We start from the raw sequence: 21,108 nt of genomic DNA, 5'->3' as shown, positions 1-21,108 counted from the left end.
ACTTCATCTTATGTAGGCCCTGGTTACTCTGAGACAGCTGGCTCCTTTGTGGTCCATTTCTGTCTCTATTTATGTCTCTTTCTGATATAGGCAACATCATTTTGTTAGGATCTTTGTAGAGACTGTGATCCTGCACATCAATTCCCATGTGTTCTTCTTGTTTGCCAGACTCCTTTGCAATTAGGTTGGCAACATGAATAGATCTTATAACAGAATGTGAGCAGAAATGATACATGCGACTTTGGGGCTGAGGTAGTTAAACACATGTAGTGATCTCTTCATAGTCTTTCTTATTCCCCTGTCTGCCAGCTCAGTGACAAAAGCTGGAAGCTACAAGATGGCAGGACCAAGCTGGAAGTAGCCTCAGCCATCAGGTTCTTGCATGGAGGGCAACTACTGGGAGGAGAGTTACCCAGGAGACCAGCCCGACTGCATCTGCATGATCTAAGTGAGAAACAAACTTTCATTGTGTTAAGTCACTGGGGTTGTTTGACACCATGGCCTAGCCTAGCCTGCTCTGGTTAATGTAAGTTCTTTACTAAACATGTGATGCAAGTTGTATTGTAGGTAAACTTAGATGCTGCAATTTTTCTCTGTATCTATATGTCTGTGTTTGCATATGGGTGGCCTAAGAGGAGTGATCCATAAAGAATTAACAGGGTAAAAAAAAGTACAGTTCTAATGGTGGCTATGTGGCCAATGAGGGTCTCCTTTCTGGACACCAAAGACTGGACTCATCCCCTACTAATAGAGGCTGGAGGTCAAAGGTATGGTTTCTCCTAATGAGCTCAATGACCACACATTTTTATATTTGCTGAAAAAATCTGTCTGAGCTGATGGTAGCAAAGCAGACTATTCTGTTTTATAATTTTGCAGAACATAGGATAGTCAGATTTTATCACTTGGTATCTTCCCATCCCAGCTGGGTGGCTGGTCAGTTGCCCAAGACAGCTATTCTTCTAAGACTGGGGATCTTCTGTTCTGTGTGTCAGGATGGAACCCGGGTTGCTGTCCAATTCTGTAGCTCCCAGATCACACAATTGTCATGTTCGGGGAAAAGCAAGAGCTACCATGCTGGGCAATTTGAGGGAGTTGTGTGTGCCAGACCTCTAGAAAACCCCTCCCACAAACTTTTTACAGATTCCTTTCTGAATTCAAAAACCTTAAATGGATGCCTCCTTTCTGAGTTGTTGCCTTCTAAGCTGACTTCTCCTTTCTTTCTTTATTTCTCATTGAAAATGGGAAGGATCACATTTTCCCAGATAAACTTTCAATAATGAGATAAAGCCAAGAAAGTTTTACGCAAGTTTTCATGAGTTGGGGGCTTTGCATCATTCTCTGAAAGATGCAGTGAAGAGCCCCCCTGGTTATGTTAGAAGAAATAGCCAAATGCTATGTTTTGATCCCAGCAGCTTGTTGAAAAATGGCTTTTTTAAGACGAAAGCAAATCTAGTTAGTGGAAAGGAGAGTAGAATAAAGAGTGATTCAGATGTGAAGGAAATAAAAGGCTTTAGAACAACTGAGAGAAAGATGTATCAGAGATAACAGTGAATAAAATATTAGGGAAATAAAAGGAGTGGAGGTGACCATTAGTAACAGTTAAAGTAGAAAAAGATAAGTCATTGAAAATTGAGGAGGAAGATGAAAAAGGATAAAAGGAAATATTACTGTCTGAACAAAGATAGCAGGAAGCCATCCACAGAATAAACACTCCCCATAACCTGCTAAAAGCTGAACACAGAATTGGATGAATACAAGTCTAAGGTAGGGGTAGATATACTATGTCTGTCAGGCAAAGAGACAGCACTTTCAGACAACTTTAAAGAAGAGTGAAGAGTGTAGACATCAATTGATTGGTTATGCTGTGTTTACCCTCTCTGCAACACAAAAGTTCACAATGATTGGTAACCAAAGCTCTTAAATATTGCAAAGATAAAGGAAAAATGTAAAGTGCAAATGTCATGAGTAGGGCACAAGATGATGTTACTAATCTAGTTTCCTTATTGTGTACAACACTGACCTATATTTAGATGAGACTAAAATATCCCTAACCATTTCCTGGATCTTTGGTATACAATGATTCAGGAAATGGAATCTATGCATTTTAAATTTTCTGGTTCTACTTGGTTCTTTTCATTTTTCATTCAGATTTAGCCTTGTGCCAGTAGAGTCTTCAATTTGATAGCACACATCACTCATTGGTTTCTTGATTAATCACATTTTTCAGAGACAGAAGGTTTTTGTTTTGCATTATAAGACATACACAAAATAAACTGAGAATGAGAGAGAGAGAGAAGAGAGCGAGGCTGGCTGAAAATATTGGTCGGTTAGGTATAAAAGTTTATTCAATATTTGGGGCTTTTTACCCCTACTTGCAAGTGGAAGAAAGTAAAGCACTGCTACCACTTCTGGAAATCCAGATTTTCCTAAACTATTTTCAATAGGCATTCTCAAGTCTATGACAATTTTCTTCCTCATTTAGGCACAATTAACCTTATCTGCAGGCTCTATACTCATAATATGTTCATTGCTTTGAGATGAACTTGAAAGTACCTAACCATATCTGCTTTGTATTTGTTTTTTTTACTCTAGTAATATACATGGACATACGGTTTCACTGAGAGGGGCTACTCAAATTTTGCTTACCCAACAACTCATACACAAGCATAAAAATTTAAGTGTTCTCAATTCTCGTGTCACTGACTTTTTTCTGAACGTGTTATCATTCATAATCAACCTAGTCCCATTTAGCATTTACTAGCTTACCCAGAACCAACAACCATAACCCACTTAATTACTTAGGGGATTAAAGCGTGCGTGCACACACACACATACACACACACACACACACAACTGTGATACTGGAATGTACAGTATGGCCTACTTTAAATTAAAAAGATCCCCCATAGTATGATTGCTTCCAGCTTCTCAGCAGCAAATTAAAAGCTGTTTGGTATCCTGAAGATTACAGAAGCAATCACATTTATAGGTCTACTTTGCATACCAACTCTATTAATTTCCATACTCAGGGTGGCTTCGCATTTCCAAGCATGTTAACGTAGATGCCATTTGGGATAATCACTTAGAAAAAAAAATAAAAGGAAGATACAGGAAGAGAGGAGAGGAGAGCCAGAAAAATGGTTCTCACAAATCAAGTTCTGTTGAAATATATTGATTCTGATAAATACAAAAATGAAAAGACAAATGAGGGTTCCTGATGGCCAAACCCAGGAGTCATACTCAGAGATCAAATTAGCAGGAAATCACATATTGGAATTCACTTATTGTGCCAGCCCTGCACCTTGTCATTACAGACTCTAATTATTGAAACGATTTCATTGGCGTCATTTCATCAGGAGGTGCACAGGCTTCACCTTGGACAGCTCCCTTGATGCTCAACAGCGCGTCTTCATTAATGTGTTCCTTTCGACTCCTCCAGTGTGTCCCAGCCTCACAGAATAATCCAGTCCAGTGTGCCTTTGTTTTTTCTTTCCTTTAAACTTGTTAGCCACATACCATAGGACTGAAGGAACTTCGCTAGTGTCAAAGGCAAACCTGAGACCACAAGGACCAATGTGGAATCACCTTCCTTGCAAAGACCTTGGAGCATCTGATCAGCTTATTTTATTTTATTTTATTTTTTTGAGACACAGTCTAGCTCTGTCACCCAGGTTGGAGTGCAATGGTGTGATCTCGGCTCATTGCAGCCTCCATCTCCTGGGTTCAAGCGATTCTCCTGCCTCAGCCTCCCGAGTAGCTGGGACTACAGGCGTGTGCCACCATGCCCAGCTAAGTTTTGTATTTTTAGTAGAGATGGGGTTTCACCAGGTTGCCCAGACTGGTCTTGAACTCCTGGCCTCAAGCCATCCATCCTCCTTGACCTCCCAAAGTGGTGAGATGACAGGCGTGAGCCATCATGCCTGGCTGCATCTGATCAGTTTAGATCAATTGTTTCCATATTCTTCATTTCCAACTGTTAAGCAAGGTACTCAAGAGCCTACAATTAAATGGTTATTTGTCTACCATCAATTTTAAATTCCATTGTACTAACACTGTACTTGTTATGCATTTAGCAATGTACCCTAACACTTCTTAAAGATAAAACAATATAATATTGACATAAAAAATAGAAAGAGATCATAACCACAGATATAAGGGAGGCATATTGTAAATAAATCAATAGGAATTTGGGAGGATTTGAGTTTCATCCACAGAATAATCAGTAGAGGTTTTGAATCTTTCTAAAGACCATCTTGTTAGCCTTAAGAATAAGAGTTTTTGATTCCTATGTCTAAAAATTCCCGGAAGCCAATGTCATACTCTTGCCATTATTTTGATCTAATGCTATGTATGAGAAACTACAGGTAGAACAGCAATCTGCAAGAAGGCAATGATTTTGCTCTTGGGGGTCTGCCCAGGGGAAATGAATTTCATTTCCTTTGCACAGTGTAGAACTCTCACTGGAGGCTGACAGCTCCCTTTTCTGAGAGCAGTCTGCAAATACCTACTGATGATAAAATACTAAAAAGAGATGCATATCACTCTATTAACCTCTAAGTTGACCAGCCCCTAATTCAAGAATTTCCATCTTGGGTCAAGCAGTGACATATGAAAAATAATCAGAAAACATTTAGTTTAGGAAATACCACATCCTGAGACACAGTCATAAACATTAGCAAATTCAAATAAGAGCAGAGTCTAAAAGCATCTTTGAGTGACATTGCTTACAGTTTAGAATTGACTGGTCCTCAATGAATTCAGCTGGCTGATTGATATGGAACACTTTCTGCTGAAATCCAGGAGTGCAGTCCAAATCTTCTGCAGATGTTAGCAGCAGCACCTGAGAAAACCGAAGCCATCAATATTTTAATAGCGGCTTATGTGTTTGCCCTGCTAACTTTCACCAAATCTGCAACTTTTAGAAATAAGCTGAGGTTTCAATTTCATTTCCCAAATGAAGAGGTAAGTTGATACTTTTCCAGTGGCTGCCAACAATTCTTTCTGGCACTGAGATCTGGAGAACACGCAAATGGAACAGCTGCTGCAGTTTCCATTAAGTTGCAGTTAAAGAAATAACTTCATCAGATTTTTACACCTGCTAAGATTCTCACCGTGGTTTCCATGTGTGAAATTTTATTACAGAAACTGTCAATTTCCCATGATGCCTAAGCTAAAACCAACTTCATTTTTATACAAGCAAAGAAGCATTGTCATCTATGAAGAGGAGGAAAGAGAAAATGTAACTATTCTGCTGGAATTTACTTCTAAAAGGAATCCAGGGCCTGTTAAGCCTTCACTGTGGCCCAGTATTGATGACCATGAGCCACTGGTGGCTACTCAGTACTTTAAAGGTCATAGGTCTGAAATTGACATGTTGTAAGTATAAGATACAAATTGGATTTTGATGCCTAAATAAGGAAAAGAATGTAAAATAGTCAATAATTTTATATTAATCACATATTGAAATGACAATATTTTACATATGAAGCTAAATATATGTTATTAAAATTAATGTCATCAGTTTCTTTTTCCTTTTGTAAACTTGGCTACTATAAAACTTAAAATTTAAAATTGCTTTCAAAGGCACAGTTTTGTCTTTGCAGATGCTTGAGACACTTCATCCAACGGTCAAAAAATTAGGTTACATGATTTGGAACATAATGTATGGAATGTAAGTGACTCTCTCTTGGGCAAGGTGTAACTTAGTGAAATAAGAAATGGTCTTAAGGTTTAGTATGCAAAGGCTACAACCCCATAAAAACAGGGATTACTTCCCCACCACAACCAACCACCAGTTCTACTGAGCACCTACCACACATCCAGGGACAGAGAAGAGGCTCCATAACACTTAAATGAAAGCTACCATTTTTGAGCCCTTATTATTTGGTAATTACTGTGTTAAACTCACCATATACATCATCTAATTTAATCTCCACAGCAGGCCTATGAAATGTGTATTGTTATAAGGTATATTTTATAGAAGATGAATCCAAAATTCTAGAAAGGTTAATAAGCTTGCCTAAGATCATACGGTTAGAATGGGTGCAGCCAGCATCTGACTCTAGGCTCAAGTGTCCTGAAAGGCACTCTGTCAAAGCCCTACCCATTCCCCTCAGACTTTCTGTGTCAATGTGCAAGACTTTGCTTTTTTTTTTTTCTTCATCTGAGATATGTCTCTAAAGCTTGTGGAAGGGTATTTTATCTGAACATAGTGCCAGAAAAGAGTGTTTGAAAATTAACATCCTGGGAGTGGCCCTTAATCAATAACTGATGGGAAATGGTATGTAAATACCCCAACTCCCTTACCCCTCTGGTGAGACCACTTGTAGATATGCATTTTTGTCTCCCAGTTTCCACCTGGGGCTGAGCGCCAATGTCCACCAGAGTATCTGATTTGATAACTCACATTCATTACCTGCCTTCTCTTCCTTGACTTATTTCCTCATTCCCTATTCGTACTTTTTCTTTTTTTTTTTTTTTAACTTTTAAAACTTCTTTTTTTTTTTTTTTGAGACCAAGTCTTGCCATGTTGCCCAGGCTGGAGTTCAATCATGGCTCACTGCAGCCTCAACACCCTGGGCTCAAGCGACCCTCCCACCTCAGCCTCCCAAGTAGCTGAGACTACAGGCACTAGTCACCATGCCCAGCTAATTTTTCTATTTTTTTGTAGTGAGGAGGTTTCACTATGTGGCTGCTCTTGAACTTCTGAGCTCAAGTGATCCACCTACCTCGGCCTCCTAAAGTGTCAAGATTACAGGCATGAGCCACTGCACCCAACTAGTATTTTTCTTAAACCAATTTCTGCCATCACTCAAATTACTTGCACTCAAATCCTCTACTATGTGTCTGTTTCTTAGAAAACAAAACTTCAATATCAGACCGCAAAATCCTAACCACTGCACACAGACAGTTGAAGAAAATTCATTATCATCCCCACCAGAGAACTCAAAGCAGTGTCAAAAGGTTGGAAGCTGTGGAACCAGGGCTTCTCTCTAAATATCAGCCCTCTGAAAGGCACTGAACCCCAAAGAGGGGAGCAAGAATCAATCTCAAGAGGTTCACCGTGTGGCTGAGCTGAACACCATCAGAGAAATGGAAATCGGGAGTTATCACCCTGACCAACATCATCTTCCTCAAATCAAAGGGAAAAGAATGCTGTGGTCCAGCATCTGTGCGGTTCCACTTGTGAGTCATGGATTCCCTTGTCTTGAGAGCAGGCTCTGGTTAGATCACTCTGAAAGCAATCATCATGCTGGCATCCCAAGTGGCACATACACAGAATGCAGACCCAGGAGTCAGAAAAATCTGCCGGCAATTTTGCAAGCAGAAAATCTATAACTGGCCAATATTAATTCAGTTAACTAGCAAATGGTCAAGGGTCATCTCTAAACACCCAGTGCCTACAATTATGTGTTAACCTTCTAATTGACTAATTCTGCTCTCAGCTCCCAGACCAGGAAACTGGATATCCCTTAGGAAGTAAGGAAGGTGAAATTTCTCCCAGAATCCTGAGCATAAAAAGCCAGGACTGAGAGAAAGCACAGTTAGCGATGAGAAACAGTACTCTGCGGGTGAGCTGTGTATTCTCCATCTTTGTCTATCTGTGGCTCAGTCTCTGAGATTATTTGGCAGGGCTCATTCAGGATTCCTCTAGAGCTACAAAGAAAAACAAAAATGAACCTTTTTCCAGCTGCTGACTCTTAGCGAGTGGGGGAGCAGTAGGAGAACGCCCAAAAGCACAGTTTTATCTTTACAAATTCTTGGGACACTTCACCTACCAGGCAAAATTAAAGTTAAATGATTTGTAACATAAAGGTACACAGTACACTGCTGGGCCAGGGGTGACTTAGTGAGGTGAGAATTAGTCAAATAATTCATTCATTTACTCACTCCTCATGCATTATTCATTCACAAATACCTATTCGACTTCTGGGATTCAGTGAGGACTTTGCCACACATTGTCCAAAGCAATGAGAAAAGAGCTACATAGGATAAGAAGTCAATAATTGTTAAATATAATTATGGTCTCAAAAAGAAAAGAGGTATGAACAAATCATAATTTAAGTGATTCACCAAGATTAAAATTTAACTTGAAAGGAAAATATAGATCTCTTTAGGAGCATGTAGAAGTTGGGGTATTGGTAAGTCTAACCTCATCTAGGGTATCAAGGAAAGCAAAACCACAAAAGAGACATTTCCGCTGGGATCTCAAAGATGATTGAGAATTATCTGGGTAAAGGGAGAAGAATGCAGGCTCATCTTTTAAACCAACACACTCTTTGCTTACACGTGAATTATTTTGTGGCTCTTTGAGTTTCATGTAACGCATCACTGAAATTACAAAACTGCATTTAAAAATGATTCCAGGCTAATTTAGGACTTCCCCAAAAGCTAAATATCTTACCAGTCAATAGTTGTAGAATGTTCTAGTTACTGCTATTGCCCTTTGATTTCTTAAGACAATTCAAAACAGTATCTATGCTTGAACTTTCCACCGATATCCACTCTTCAATTTCATTCACACTAAGTATGGTAATGTGATGTAAAGCAGTAAAGCAGTACCCCTCATTGTTGTAAGAATTAGTATTTGGACATTACTCCCAAACCAGGCAAGCCCTTTCTCCAATATTATCATATGTCACATGTGTAAAGATACTACCTGGACATAGTTTTCCCCAAATCCTCTAAAAGTTTTCTAGAATATATGCTCTGAGCGTCATCCCAAATTTATCTTTAATACCATGGCAATCATAGTCTTCCTCTATGACATTTTTGTCCATTTATGCATCAGTGAGTACCTAATAAATGAGAGGTAACTAAGACACCTTTGAAAGCACAGTAATAATCAAATTCTGTGATTTACAAAAGATTTCTATTATCTAAAAATTACCATCAGTCTGCTACAAAGATTCATTTTTCAGACAGACTATAAGCACAGGTCTAAGCCACATTGGTTCAGTGTGAATCTTATTTCCCAGTGGGCTATCCTTGGGCAAGTAGCCTTCTGTGTCCCAGTTTTCTAAGCTGAAAAGCAGGAGTAATGGTATCTTACAAGTTATGAGGATTAAGTGAGTTAATTATTGTAAAGAGCCTTAAGTAGTACCTGGTACATAGTACTTGCTCAATAAATGCTTGCTATTGTTATTTGTATGTATTGTATTTAAATCCATATTCATGATTCACTGATATTCTCCAGGGTAGACATTGACAATATTACCAACATATTATTACTTTTGTTGTTACTATAAAACTGTTCAGTGAATAGACTGTTCACACTACGCAAAGGGATATAGCAGGGACCTAAATCAGACAGTAGAAGATCAGGGGGCATTTGCATCTCGGGATCAGTTTCACAATGAGAACATCAGTGCCTGATGTTATTGAGTGTGTTACCTTTGTAGGTCACCAAGCATCCTTTAAAGTAGAGCTCAGAGATCTCTCTTCCATGCAAGAGCCACCACCCTAAATTTATGCACAGACAGCAAATTCTTAAATCACACTCTTTATACCTGGTTTTCTTTTTAGCTTCCGTTTATTTGCTGCAGTACAGAACTTTCTTTCTTAAGTAGAAAGGGTTTTTGTTTATCCTGACAGGTACTGATTCAAGAATATAGCCAAATTTGGAGTTTGCTTCCAGAGAAAGGATTTTTTTCATTTTCTCTCCCATACTGTGAGTTGCCAACTGGCAGCGTACAGGATGGATGTGGCCAGCAGATGTGGTTAGTTTAGCCAGAGACGTCTGTCATCAAGTTAAATTGTCATGTTATGGAGAGTGCCCCTCTCCAAGCTTTCCTTCTCAGCACCACTCACTGTTCTTACTCCTGCTCACTCAATTCAGTTAAACACTTGCCTGGACGTCTAGGCATTTGAGTTGGCAACCTTTGCTTTAGATTTTGCAAATACCTCTTTGAGCTATAAGAACTGTCATTGAGATTAGTCTCTGGCTACTTGTCACAATAGGACCTGGCGCAGCTGCTCCATTACAATTTTAGCCATGGGACCAAGCACTGGCCAACAGAATAAGGGTGAAAGGATTCTCACGTCTTCTAGACATGGCCCTTGAATGTCCTGCATGATATCTTCTTTTCTCCTAGCCATGAAAATAGGAAGTAAGGACTCCCAAGGTGGCAGAGTCATCCAGTAGGAAGAGCCCAGAATCAGTCACTGCACAGAAGACAGTCACTCAGAACTGCCCCACAAGACACATCCACGCAACAGTGTACAAAGTCACTGAGATTTGGCATTGTTTGTTACAGCAGCTGACTGTACACTAAACATCCATGGAACAAGGGCGGCAAAGTCTTTGATACCACTGACATCACAGATATGTCCCAGAGACCAGTGAGAAGCATCAAGATTGAAGAAAAACATGACACAACTATCTCCAAAGCAGCCACAAATAAAGAGAGAAACTTCCTGCCCCAAATAATTATCTTACCAGGTTGGGAATACTCTCAGGTTCCATCCCCTCTTAAACCAGCTCCAAAAAGGTATTTTCCAAACCAACACCCTAGTGTCTCTGAGATCCTTGTTGTTTTCCTATCTCCAACTCTTTGCTTTTTCGTCATTAGTGTGGGTAGATAGTACTTTATCCCTGCCACAAAACACCTCTGGTTTACTCTTGTTAAAGTCAGTGTACTGAGATCAGTTTGGAGGGTCTTAGATTTGTGGGGAAGAAAGGATCCTTGCAGGATGTAAAAATATCACAGCAATGTATTTTGACTGATTCTTTATCCTTCCAGGGAGCACAAGCTCAGAGTCCTGGAAGGTTTTATAAAGGCACACTGCCTACAGCATGGAGCAATGTGGCATTGCAGGACACATGCATGCACACACATACACACACATACACACACATGTACACACATGTGCATGTACTCACTGTGTGTATAAACTCATGTCATCCACGCTCCTGCTGAGTCTGACCTCCTTAAAATATTCCTGGTGTTTTACAGCCCCAGGAACACAGAACACCAGACACCTTGTTGGTCATTAAGGTCACAGACACTTCCTAGTGATTTTGTAGTTCATGGGGACGTAAAAGGGGAGACTGCTTTTAGTTTGGTCCGTCCTATTGTTGCTTTCTTTTCTTTCTTTCTTTTTTTTTTTGAGATGGAGTCTCACTCTGTTGCCCAGGCTGGAATGCAGTGGTGTGATCTCAGCTCACTGCAACCTCCGCCTCCCGGGTTCAAGCAATTCTCCTGCCTTAGCCTCCAAAATAATAGCTGGGATTACAGGCATCCACCACTACCCCCGGCTAATTTTTTTGTATTTTTAGTAGAGATGGTGTTTCACCATGTTGGCCAGGCTGGTCTCGAACTCCTGACCTCGTGATCCACGTCCCCCCCCCTTGGCCTCCCAAAGTGCTGGGATTACAGGCATGAGTCACAGAGCCCGGCCCTATTGTTGCTTTCATATGAAACTTGAAACTAACATCCTAGACTTTATTTCTAAAAGGTGCTATCCAACATACTCTCCTCAAACTATAAATAAGGAAGCTGCATGTACGGCATCCCTCGGAGATACTGCAGGTTCGGTTCCAGACCATAGTAATAAAACGAATATTACAATAAAGTGAGTCATGTGAACTTTTTGCCTTCCCAGTGCATATAAAAGTTATGTTTACATTATAATGTAGTCTGTTAAGTATGTAATAGCATTATTTCTAAAAACAAAGTATATACCTTAATTTAAAAATACTTTGTTACTAAAAAGTGATAATGATAATGATCCTCTGAGCCTTCAACAAGTGGTTGTCTTTTTCCTGGTGAGGGTCTTCCTCCATTTTGATGGCTGCTGACTGATCAGGGTGGCGGTTGTGAAGGTTGGGGAGGCTATGGCAATTTCTTAAAATAAGAAAACAATGGGGTTTGCCAATCTATCAACTCTTCCTTTCATGAATGATTCCCCTATAGCATGTGATGCTATCTGGTAGCATCTAACCTGCAGGAGAACTTTTTTCAAAATTGAAAGCAGTCCTCTCACTGCTTTATCAACTAAGTTTAGTTATGATTCTAAATCCTTTATTGTCTCTGCAACAATCTTCACAGCATCTTCACGAGGATTAGGTTCCATCTCAAGAAACCACTTTCTTTGCTCATCCATAAGAAGCAACTCCTCATCCATTCACATTTTATCATGAGCTTGCAGCAATTCAAACACATATTCAAGCTCTACTTCTAATTCTAGTTCTCTTGCTATTTTGACCATATCTGTACTTCCTTCCTCCACTGAAGTCTTGGACTTCTCAAAGTCATCCATGAGGACTGAAATCAACTTCTTCTAAACTCCTGTTATTTTTGACATTTTAACCTCCCCCCAGGAATCACAAATATTCTTAGTGGTATCTAGAATGGTGAATACTTTTCAGCAAGTTTTCAACTCATTTTGTCCTGATCCATCAGAGGAAACACTATCTTGAGAAGTTGTAGCCTTACAAAATTTATTTCTTTAATAATAAGACTTGAAAATCAGTATTTTTCTTGATTCATGGGCTACAAAATGGAAATTATACTAACAAGTGTGAAAACAACATTTATCTCCTTATATATCTCCATTAAAACTTTTGGACGACCAGGTACATTGTCAATGAACAGTGAGATTTTGAAGGGAATATAGTTTTCTGAGCAGTAGTTCTCAACAGTGGGCTTAAAATATCGAATAAACCATGTTGTAAAGAGATGTACTGTCATCCACGCTTTGTTGTTCCTTTTGCAGAACACAGGCAGAGTAGATTCAGCTTAATTCTTAAGGGCCCTAAGATGTTTGCAATGGTGACTAAGCATTGGCTTCAACTTAAAGTCACCAGTTGCATTAGTCCCAAATAAAAGAGTTTGCTTGTCCTTTACTTCTTCTTTCTAGCTACGAAAGTCCTAGTTGGAATCTTCGTCCAGTATAAGAATGTTTCAACCACATAAAAAATTTATTATTTAATGTATCCACCTTCATCAATGATCTTAGCTAGATCTTCTGGGTGACTTGCTGCAGTTTCTATATCAGCACTTCCTGCTTCACCTCACACTTTTTATTTTGCTTATTTATTTATTTGAGACAGTCTCACTCTGTCACCAGGCTGGAGTGCAGTGGCATAATCTCAGCTCACTGAAACCTCCTACTCCCTGGTTCAAGCAATTCTTCTGCCTCAGCCTCCCACGTAGCTGGTATTACAGGTATGCGCCACCACACCCAGCTAATGTTTGTAGTTTTAGTAGAAACGGGGTTTCACCATGTTGGCCAGGATGGTGTTGCTCTCCTGACCTCATGATCCACCTGCTTCGGCCTCCCAAAGTGCTGGAATCACAGGCGTGAGCCACTGTACCCGGCTTTCACCTCACCCTTTTATGTTATAGAGATAGTTTCTTTCCTTAAACGTCACACACTAACCTCTAGCTTCCAACTTTTCTCCTGCAGCTTCCTCACCTCTCAACCTTTGGAGAACTGAAATGAGTTAAGGCCTTGCTCAGGATTAGGCTTTGGTTTAAGGGAATGTTGTGGCTGGTTTGATCATCTATTCAGACCACTAAAACTTTCTCCATGTTAGCAATAAGGCTGTCTTACTTTCTTATCATTCATGTGTTCAGTGGAATAGCACTTTTCATTTCCTTCAGGAACTTTTCCTTTGCATTCACAACTTTACTGTTTGGCACAAGAAACCTAGCTTTCAGCCTATCTCAGCTTTTGACGTGCCTTCCTCACCTAGCTTAATCATTTCTAGGTTTGATTTAAAGAAAGAGACGTGCAACTCCTCCTTTCTTCTTGAACACTTAGAGGTAAAGAAAGTGCTTTATTATAGGCTTATTCATTGGCCTAACTTCAATGTTGCTGTGTTTCAGGGAGTAGGAAGGTTGGAGGAGAAGGAGACAGATGGGTAAAGGATCAGTTGGTGAAACAGTCAGGACACACACTTATCAATTAAGTTTGGCATCTTATATGGGCACAGTTCATGTCCCCCCCCCTCACCAAAAAAAATCACCATAGTAACATCAAAGGTCGCTAACCAGAGATCACCAAAACAGACAAAGTAATAATTTTAAAAACAGTAAAGAAACTAGGAGAATTACCAAAACATGAGACAGATACACAAAGTGATCACATTTTTCTGTTGGAAAAACAGCACTGATAAACTTGCTAAGTGTAGAATTGTCAAGGCGAAAGTTGATCCTATAAATTGGGTTATTCTTGTTATACCCAACTAAAACTAAGCCAAGAAGCCAGAGAAAAAAAAAACAAGGGACACGAAGCATTGCTCCAACAATGTAATTCTCTGCAAGCCTGACTGCTGTAACCTGAACCCAGTTTTATCAATAGCTTCAAGATAACTAGCTGCAACTCCAGGACTAATTTTCTCACTGATGTTACGCACCAGCTGAAGCTTGCCAGCTTCCCAGAGCCTTACTAGTGTCAATGAACTTTCTCAAAGAGCAATACCTAACATTTCTCATTGTTACAAAACCTCCAGCTTTCTCTTTGTTCTTTGAACATACCAAAGACTGTCTAATCTGCATAAATGCCCCAAATTGCAAATCTTTCTTCCCAAATGAAATGCTAAATTTAGAGATTCATCTCTACATTTTTGACTTCAACACCACAAATCTTCAATTTGTAAAACATACAATATCTATGAAGTACAAAAAAAAAAAAAAAAAAGTGAAGCACAATAAAACAAGAAAACAAGGGAAAGCATGGCGCAAAAAGCCAAAACTAACCTAAGTCCAAACTCTGGCTGTGTGGTCATTTCTCTGGCTTTTGGCAAATTAATTCAGAGTGAATGGCCTTCACACGCTCTTTGCAAGAGAAACAGTCACTGGGAGGCTTTAATGAGATAATGCAAATGGAATAGACAATAGTCCCCTAAAGATATTCTCACTCTACTCTCCAGGACCTATGAGTGTGTTAGATTACATGACAAAGGGTAATTAAGGTTGGCAATCAGCTAACACTAAAACAGCATGCTCCTCCTGGATTATGTAATTACATAAACCCAACGTAATCACAAGTATCTTTGAAAATGGAAGAAAGGATAAGAGAAAGAAATGTGATGATGAAGGCGAGGGCAGAGTGATGTAGTATGAGATGAACTCAACCTCACATTGCTGACTTTAAAGATGGAGGAAGGGGCCAGGAGCCAAGGAATGTGGGCGGCCTCTAGAAACTGGAGATGGCAGAAACAGAATTCTCCCCAAGAGACTCCAGAAAGGAATGCATCACTGCCAACACCTCGATTTTAGTCCAGTGAAGCCCATTTTGAACTTCTGACATTCAAAACTGCACAATACTATGCTTCTTTTAAGTTGCTATATTTGTGATCATTTTTTACAGCAGCCATTGGGAACTGATGCAGTCTACTGTAGCCTGTCCCCACAAGAGGCTCTCAGAAAATATAGGTTCCCTTTACTTGGTATTTTAACATGTAAATATAATTTGGGAAAACCAATGAAGAAGGCAAAATAGAGGAGTTACAAAGAAAGGAATAGCAGAGGGAATATGAAGGAGAGGTGGAGAAGGAAGGGAGAATAAGAGAAGGTCATGGCTTTGGAATGCTTTGACAAGGCTGTCAGAGTCAGGATGTGGCAATAACTGTCCGAAGTGCTCCTCTCCTCAGCATAAATAAGCATTACCGTTTGCTTTTTATTTTATTTTGTTATTTTATTTTTTGCTGTTGTTTTAGTAATTGCCTCTTTCAAGTTATGGGACATTTTGATCTGCCATTATGACAGCATCATAGGGTTCATTTTAAAATTGATTCTCTTAGTGAAAATTTAACTTTTCTATTATCTGCCAGCTCTGGCCTAGATACTAGAGATGGAAAAATGAATAAAACCCTAAAAAAACTTACTATCTAGAAGGAAAGACAGACACATGGACATATAATACACTACAACCTATGTTTCTATACATTGGGAACCAGTTAGAAAGTAGTTCAGAGTAAAGATTCCCAGGCTAGACTAACTGGGTCCAAATCTCAATTTTTCCAGTTAGTTTCTACGTGACCCTGAACAAGTTGCTTAACTTCTCTTTGCCTTAGTTTCCTCATTTGCAAAACACAACTAATAATTGTGTCTACTCCCATTGGTCGTAGGAGTCAATGAGTCAACACAAATCAAATGTTTCAGGGTGGAAACTGGTTCACAGTAGGGGTTATATGCTAGTTATTTATATTGATATCTGATATATATTTATTATATAAGTATACATTAATATTATAGTTCTATTAATATAGAAGGTATGTATAAAGTATTGTGGAAATAAAGAATAAGGAACAAGAAGCGCTTTGGATGAAAACAAGGACTGGGACCATGTCACAGACAAAGGACATATTAGAAAGATGATTGAAACTTTTCACGTGACAACCTCTAAGAACGAAGGTTCCATGCAGAAGTTTGATCAATACAAACACCATAGCATGCCAGTTCAAGAAACAGTGAGCCATTTGGCAGAAATAAATTCTGGTTTGTTTTCCAGATTATTTGAAGGTGTTTTGTCTCAAAATAGGGCGATGCATGCCCTCTTTCAGTTTGGATAAAACAGAGCCAAGAACAATTCACTCAATGAAATCACAATTTTTGTCTAAATGGAATTAACTCTTTACTATTAAGATTCCAGGATTAAGCCACTGGGCTCACTTGGAAAACTCAAAAGGAAAAATAGTTTTGTAAGAATTTAAGTTAGTGCACTGGGAATGCCTGGCTTGCTGGCTGGCCCTTAGGAGAAACCACAGGATGTGCCTGCTCAGGGTTGGTGGTATTTGCATCTACTTATGAATTTTTTGTAATTAAATTAGTGATGTCAAATGCCAAATAATACAAACTCCCCTTAAGTCAAACAAAGGAGCCCCTATATGAGGTACTCTTGGGTGGGCCTTAGTAGCCCCACGGAGTTCAACTGAGAAAATGGTGAATGCTTACCATGTGCCAGGCACTGGAAAACTTGTCTGGTCTACACCAAAAAAACAATGAATCCACAGAGACAACAGATGGGACACTTAGTAAATGAATAGGTCTGGAATTTGAGGCTTCAGCCCAATAGAGGATGCCGCTGGTGGCTGTTGCCAGTACCTCTGCCAACCTCTGATCTCAGTCGCTGCTGCAATGAGTTTCCAAAGAAGTCAGACTTGCCCCTTACAGTGCCCTCAGTCTCTGCATTCTGCTTTGGTGCTTTCTCCTACACTGCAGGAGCTTGGCTAATGTGAGGAAAAGCAGAGATGGGAAAGGAGGGGGAGTTAATGCTCCTGCGGACAGCCCTCAGTGCATTGGAAATGACAGCTGGCTGAATGCTCCCACCTGCCTTCTTGCAGACAGACACATCTGAGAGTCATTCCCTGTGCCTCTCGAGGTCCCTGTGGACTGGCCCCTGGCTGTCTACAGCAGTGACCTCAAGGATTCCTTAATACATTGGTTCCCTCTCCTTTCCTGCCTTCTCATCCTTCCTTACCTGTGCTTCCTGGATCACCTCCATAAGAAAACTACCTACACCTGATTCTCATCTTAGGCTCTGATTTCAGGAAAACATGCCCCCATGTATCAATTTCATATTGCTGCATGTACAATTTCATATTGCTGCAAAGTACTACAATCTGAGGGGCTTAAAAATACTTTATTGGCTGGGTGCAGTGGCTCATGCCTGTAATCCCAGCACTTTGGGAGGCTGAGGTGGGCGGATCACGAGGTCAGGAGATCGAGACCAGCCTGGCTAACACGGTGAAACCCTGTCACTACTAAAAAAAAAAAAAAAAGAAAAAAAAAATTAGCAGGGTGTGGTAGCAGGTGCCTGTAGTCCCAGCTACTCAGGAGGCTGAGGCAGACTAATAGCGTGAACCCAGGAGGCGGAGCTTGCAGTGAGCCGAAATTGCACCACTGCACTACAGCCTGGGCAACAGAGCAAGACTCCATCTCAAAAAAAATACTTTATTACCTTATAGTTCCAAAGTCTGAAGCCACAGGGCTGAACTCCTTCAGGAGAATCTGTTTTCTCCAGCTAGGTCATCTACATCCTTTAGTTCACAGCCTCCTTCTTTCAAGCCAGCGGGATGGCCTCTTCTCATCTGTTTCTCTCTGGCTCTCTTCCTTCATCACATTGTCTTCTGTTTTCTAACACTGGTTCCTCCTACTTCCCTTCTATAAGCTTGTGATTACATCATGCTCATCTGGATCATATAGGTAACCTTCACACATTCTGAAAATTAGGATGTGGACTTATTAGGGAACCATTACTCAGCCTACCACAGCCCATGAGAAGCTTCTAAGAGGGAAGGGAAAGTTCTGTAAATACAGCTGTAGTTCAAAATATCCACGAGGGAGTCATTCCATGATCACCCACATTCCTGGCAATATTTACCTGTGAAATCAGGAAAGCCTAAATGAAGACCTCACTGACGGTGAATAGTCACATAGCCAGGCCTGGTGTTGTGTCAATTTCACAATTAGACTATGAACTTTTCTTGCCTAGAAATAATCATCAGATCCTACTCGGCCTTGCTGTGAAGTGGAACATTTTATTCCAACTGTGCAGCTCTCAACACTTTCTTCTCTGCCAGACATTAGACGTCAGATTTCTCATCACATGGGAAGGTTTTTATTAATTATCTTTCAGAAGCAAAGTCCTTTTTGTAATTTACTTTTTCACACCAGAAAAGTTCTTCTATTGAACTAAAATGTCTATCTTGTTAAGCTGTTTTTTTTGTTTTTTTGTTTTGTTTTTGTTTTGTTTTGTTTTTTTCTGCTAAAGGTTCTCACTCTGAAAAGTTCTAGAAGGAAAGAAACAAATCAAGCACAAACTGGTGTGGAAAGCAAGGAACTGATTGTGTTAAGCAGAATGCCACATATCTTCCCCTGGGTCGGAGTATATGAATACACGTCTTTTCTTTAAAATCTAACTGCCTAATAGACAGTTACGATATTCCCCCAAATGCTCATACAAACATTTGACCATTCTGAATTAAAAGGAATTTGAACAGTTGCTCATTGGATGCCAATTGGTCGTATTCTGAAGGACTCATTCATTGATGCAAGCAGCATCTACTGAGTGCCTACTGTGCGTCAGTGCCAAGACAATATACATAAATTGGCATTATACACAAAAAGGCAAGGTGCCTATCTTCAGGAAACACAGAACATCACAGGAAAGACTGACATGCTAATACCTTCTTTAAAAACACAATTTAAAAAGTTTAAGGATGGGCCGGGCGTGGTGGCTCACGCCTGTAATCCCAGCACTTTGGGAGGCCGAGGCGGATGGATCATGAGGTTAGGAGTTCGAGGCCAGCCAGGCCAAGATGGTGAAACCTCATCCCTACTAAAAATACAAAAATTAGCTGGGTGCGGTGGCTGGTGTCTGCAAGTCCAGCTACGTGGGAGGCTGAGGCAGGAGAATCGCTTGAACTAGGGAGGCAGAGGTTGCAGTGAGCCAAGACTGTGCCACTGCACTCCAGCCTGGGTGAAAGAGCAAGACTCCATCTCAAAAAACAAAAAATTAAGGATGGAGTTGGTAATCTAATACAAGGATGCTCAACCCCCAGGCCACGGAGGGGTATGTCTGCAGCCTGTCAGGAACCTGGCCGCCCAGCAAGAGGTGAGTGGCGGGCCCACGAGTGAAGCTTCATCTGTATTTATAGCTGCTCCCCAGCCCTTGCGTTACCACCAGAGCTCCACCTCTTGTTAGACCAGCAATAACATTAGAGTCTTACAGGAGCACGAACTGTATCGTGAACTGCAGATGTGAGGGATCCTTCAGAGAATCCAATGCCTGATGATCTGTCCCTGTCTCCCATCACCCTAGATGGGACTGTCTAGTTACAGGAAGACAAGCTCAGGGCTCCCACTGATTCTACACTATGGTGAGTTGTGTAACTATTTCATTATATATGATAAAGTAATAATAGAAATAAAGTATACAATAAACGTAATGTGCTTGACTCATCCCCAAATCCTCCCCTCCCCCATGTCCCTGGTACATGGGAAAATTGTCTTCCATGAAACCAGTCCTTAGTGCCAAAAAGGTTGGGGACTTCTGATCTCATAGAAACAGCAAAATAGAGATCAGAATCAACTGAGTCCTCATGGAGGGGTGAGTAAGGTCACTGGAGAAAGCACTGTTCTAGACAACTCCCATTTAGCTGATTTTGCCTGTATACTCTTATATTTTAAACAAATAAAGAGTGGTGCAGTGTGAAAAACTACAAATGAGGGTAGGCCTTGAACTCCCAAGGACTTGAAATTCAAGGACTACCACCATTTGTAGTCCTTGAACTGTCTCTTTGGTGCAGCTACTGGTTACTACTCAGAAGGACTCAGATCTCTCAAGACTGAACTACCCTGATGATTACAAAATTCCTTGCTGTCTTGATAACAACTTGTTAAAAGGCAAGAATTTTTGAGAAGATAGGAATGAAAAAGTAATTTAATATGCACGTTTTCTTCTGCTTTATATTTCTAGAGTAGCATGCAAGATAATAATATAATGTCTAGGCCGGGTGCAGTGGCTCACGCCTGTAATTCCTGCACTTTAGGAGGCCAAGGCAAGTGGATCACCTGAGGTCAGGAAAATCGCTTACACTTGGAAGGCATAGGCTGCAGTGAGCTGAGACCACCCCACTGTACCCTGGCCAACATGATGAAACCCCATCTCTACTAAAAATACAAAAAATTAGCTGAGCATAGTGGTGCGCACCTGTAATCCTAGCTACTCAGGAGGCTGAGGCAGGACAATTGCTTGAACCCGGGAGGTGGAGGTTGCAGTGAGTTGAAATCATGCCACTGCACTCCAACCTGGGCAACAAGAGCAAAACTCCATCTCAAAAAAAAAAACATATATATATATATATATGTGTGTGTATATATATATGTATGTGAGTGTGTGTGTATGTACATATATGTGTATATACGTGTGTGTACCTATATGTGTATATATATGTGTGTGTGTACATATATATAATGTCTAAGTAGAATGCAAGGCAGGCTCAGATTTCAAGGGAGAAATACAGGGAGGGAGGGAATTCTTCTAGCAGTGAGGGGTACCCAAGGGCATCCGAGTGAGTGTTTAATGGCCAGCTCTCCAAGAAAGAGATGCCTTGATTTGTGACTTTTGACAATGTCCAGGGCATAAATGTTCCCA

The 21,108-nt window shown here is 40.3% G+C and overlaps 1 protein-coding gene across 6 annotated transcripts in view; it reads right to left on the bottom strand.

Annotated features, from left to right (window-relative positions):
* Positions 1-21,108, bottom strand: part of CDH13 (cadherin 13) — a 1,178,066-nt gene that overhangs the window by 940,955 nt on the left and 216,003 nt on the right. For all 6 annotated transcript variants that reach the window (XM_025369922.1, XM_025369923.1, XM_025369924.1 and 3 more), the window contains one exon: positions 4,729-4,840. In XM_025369922.1, coding sequence (XP_025225707.1) covers positions 4,729-4,840 — 112 coding nt within the window. The remainder of the gene's footprint in view (positions 1-4,728; positions 4,841-21,108) is intronic.

Source organism: Theropithecus gelada, chromosome 20 (assembly GCF_003255815.1).
Source record: "Theropithecus gelada isolate Dixy chromosome 20, Tgel_1.0, whole genome shotgun sequence".
Classification (NCBI taxonomy): Eukaryota; Metazoa; Chordata; class Mammalia; order Primates; family Cercopithecidae; genus Theropithecus; species Theropithecus gelada.
Note: the sequence above shows the minus strand (reverse complement) of the source record. Positions and strands in the feature narration are given on the sequence as shown.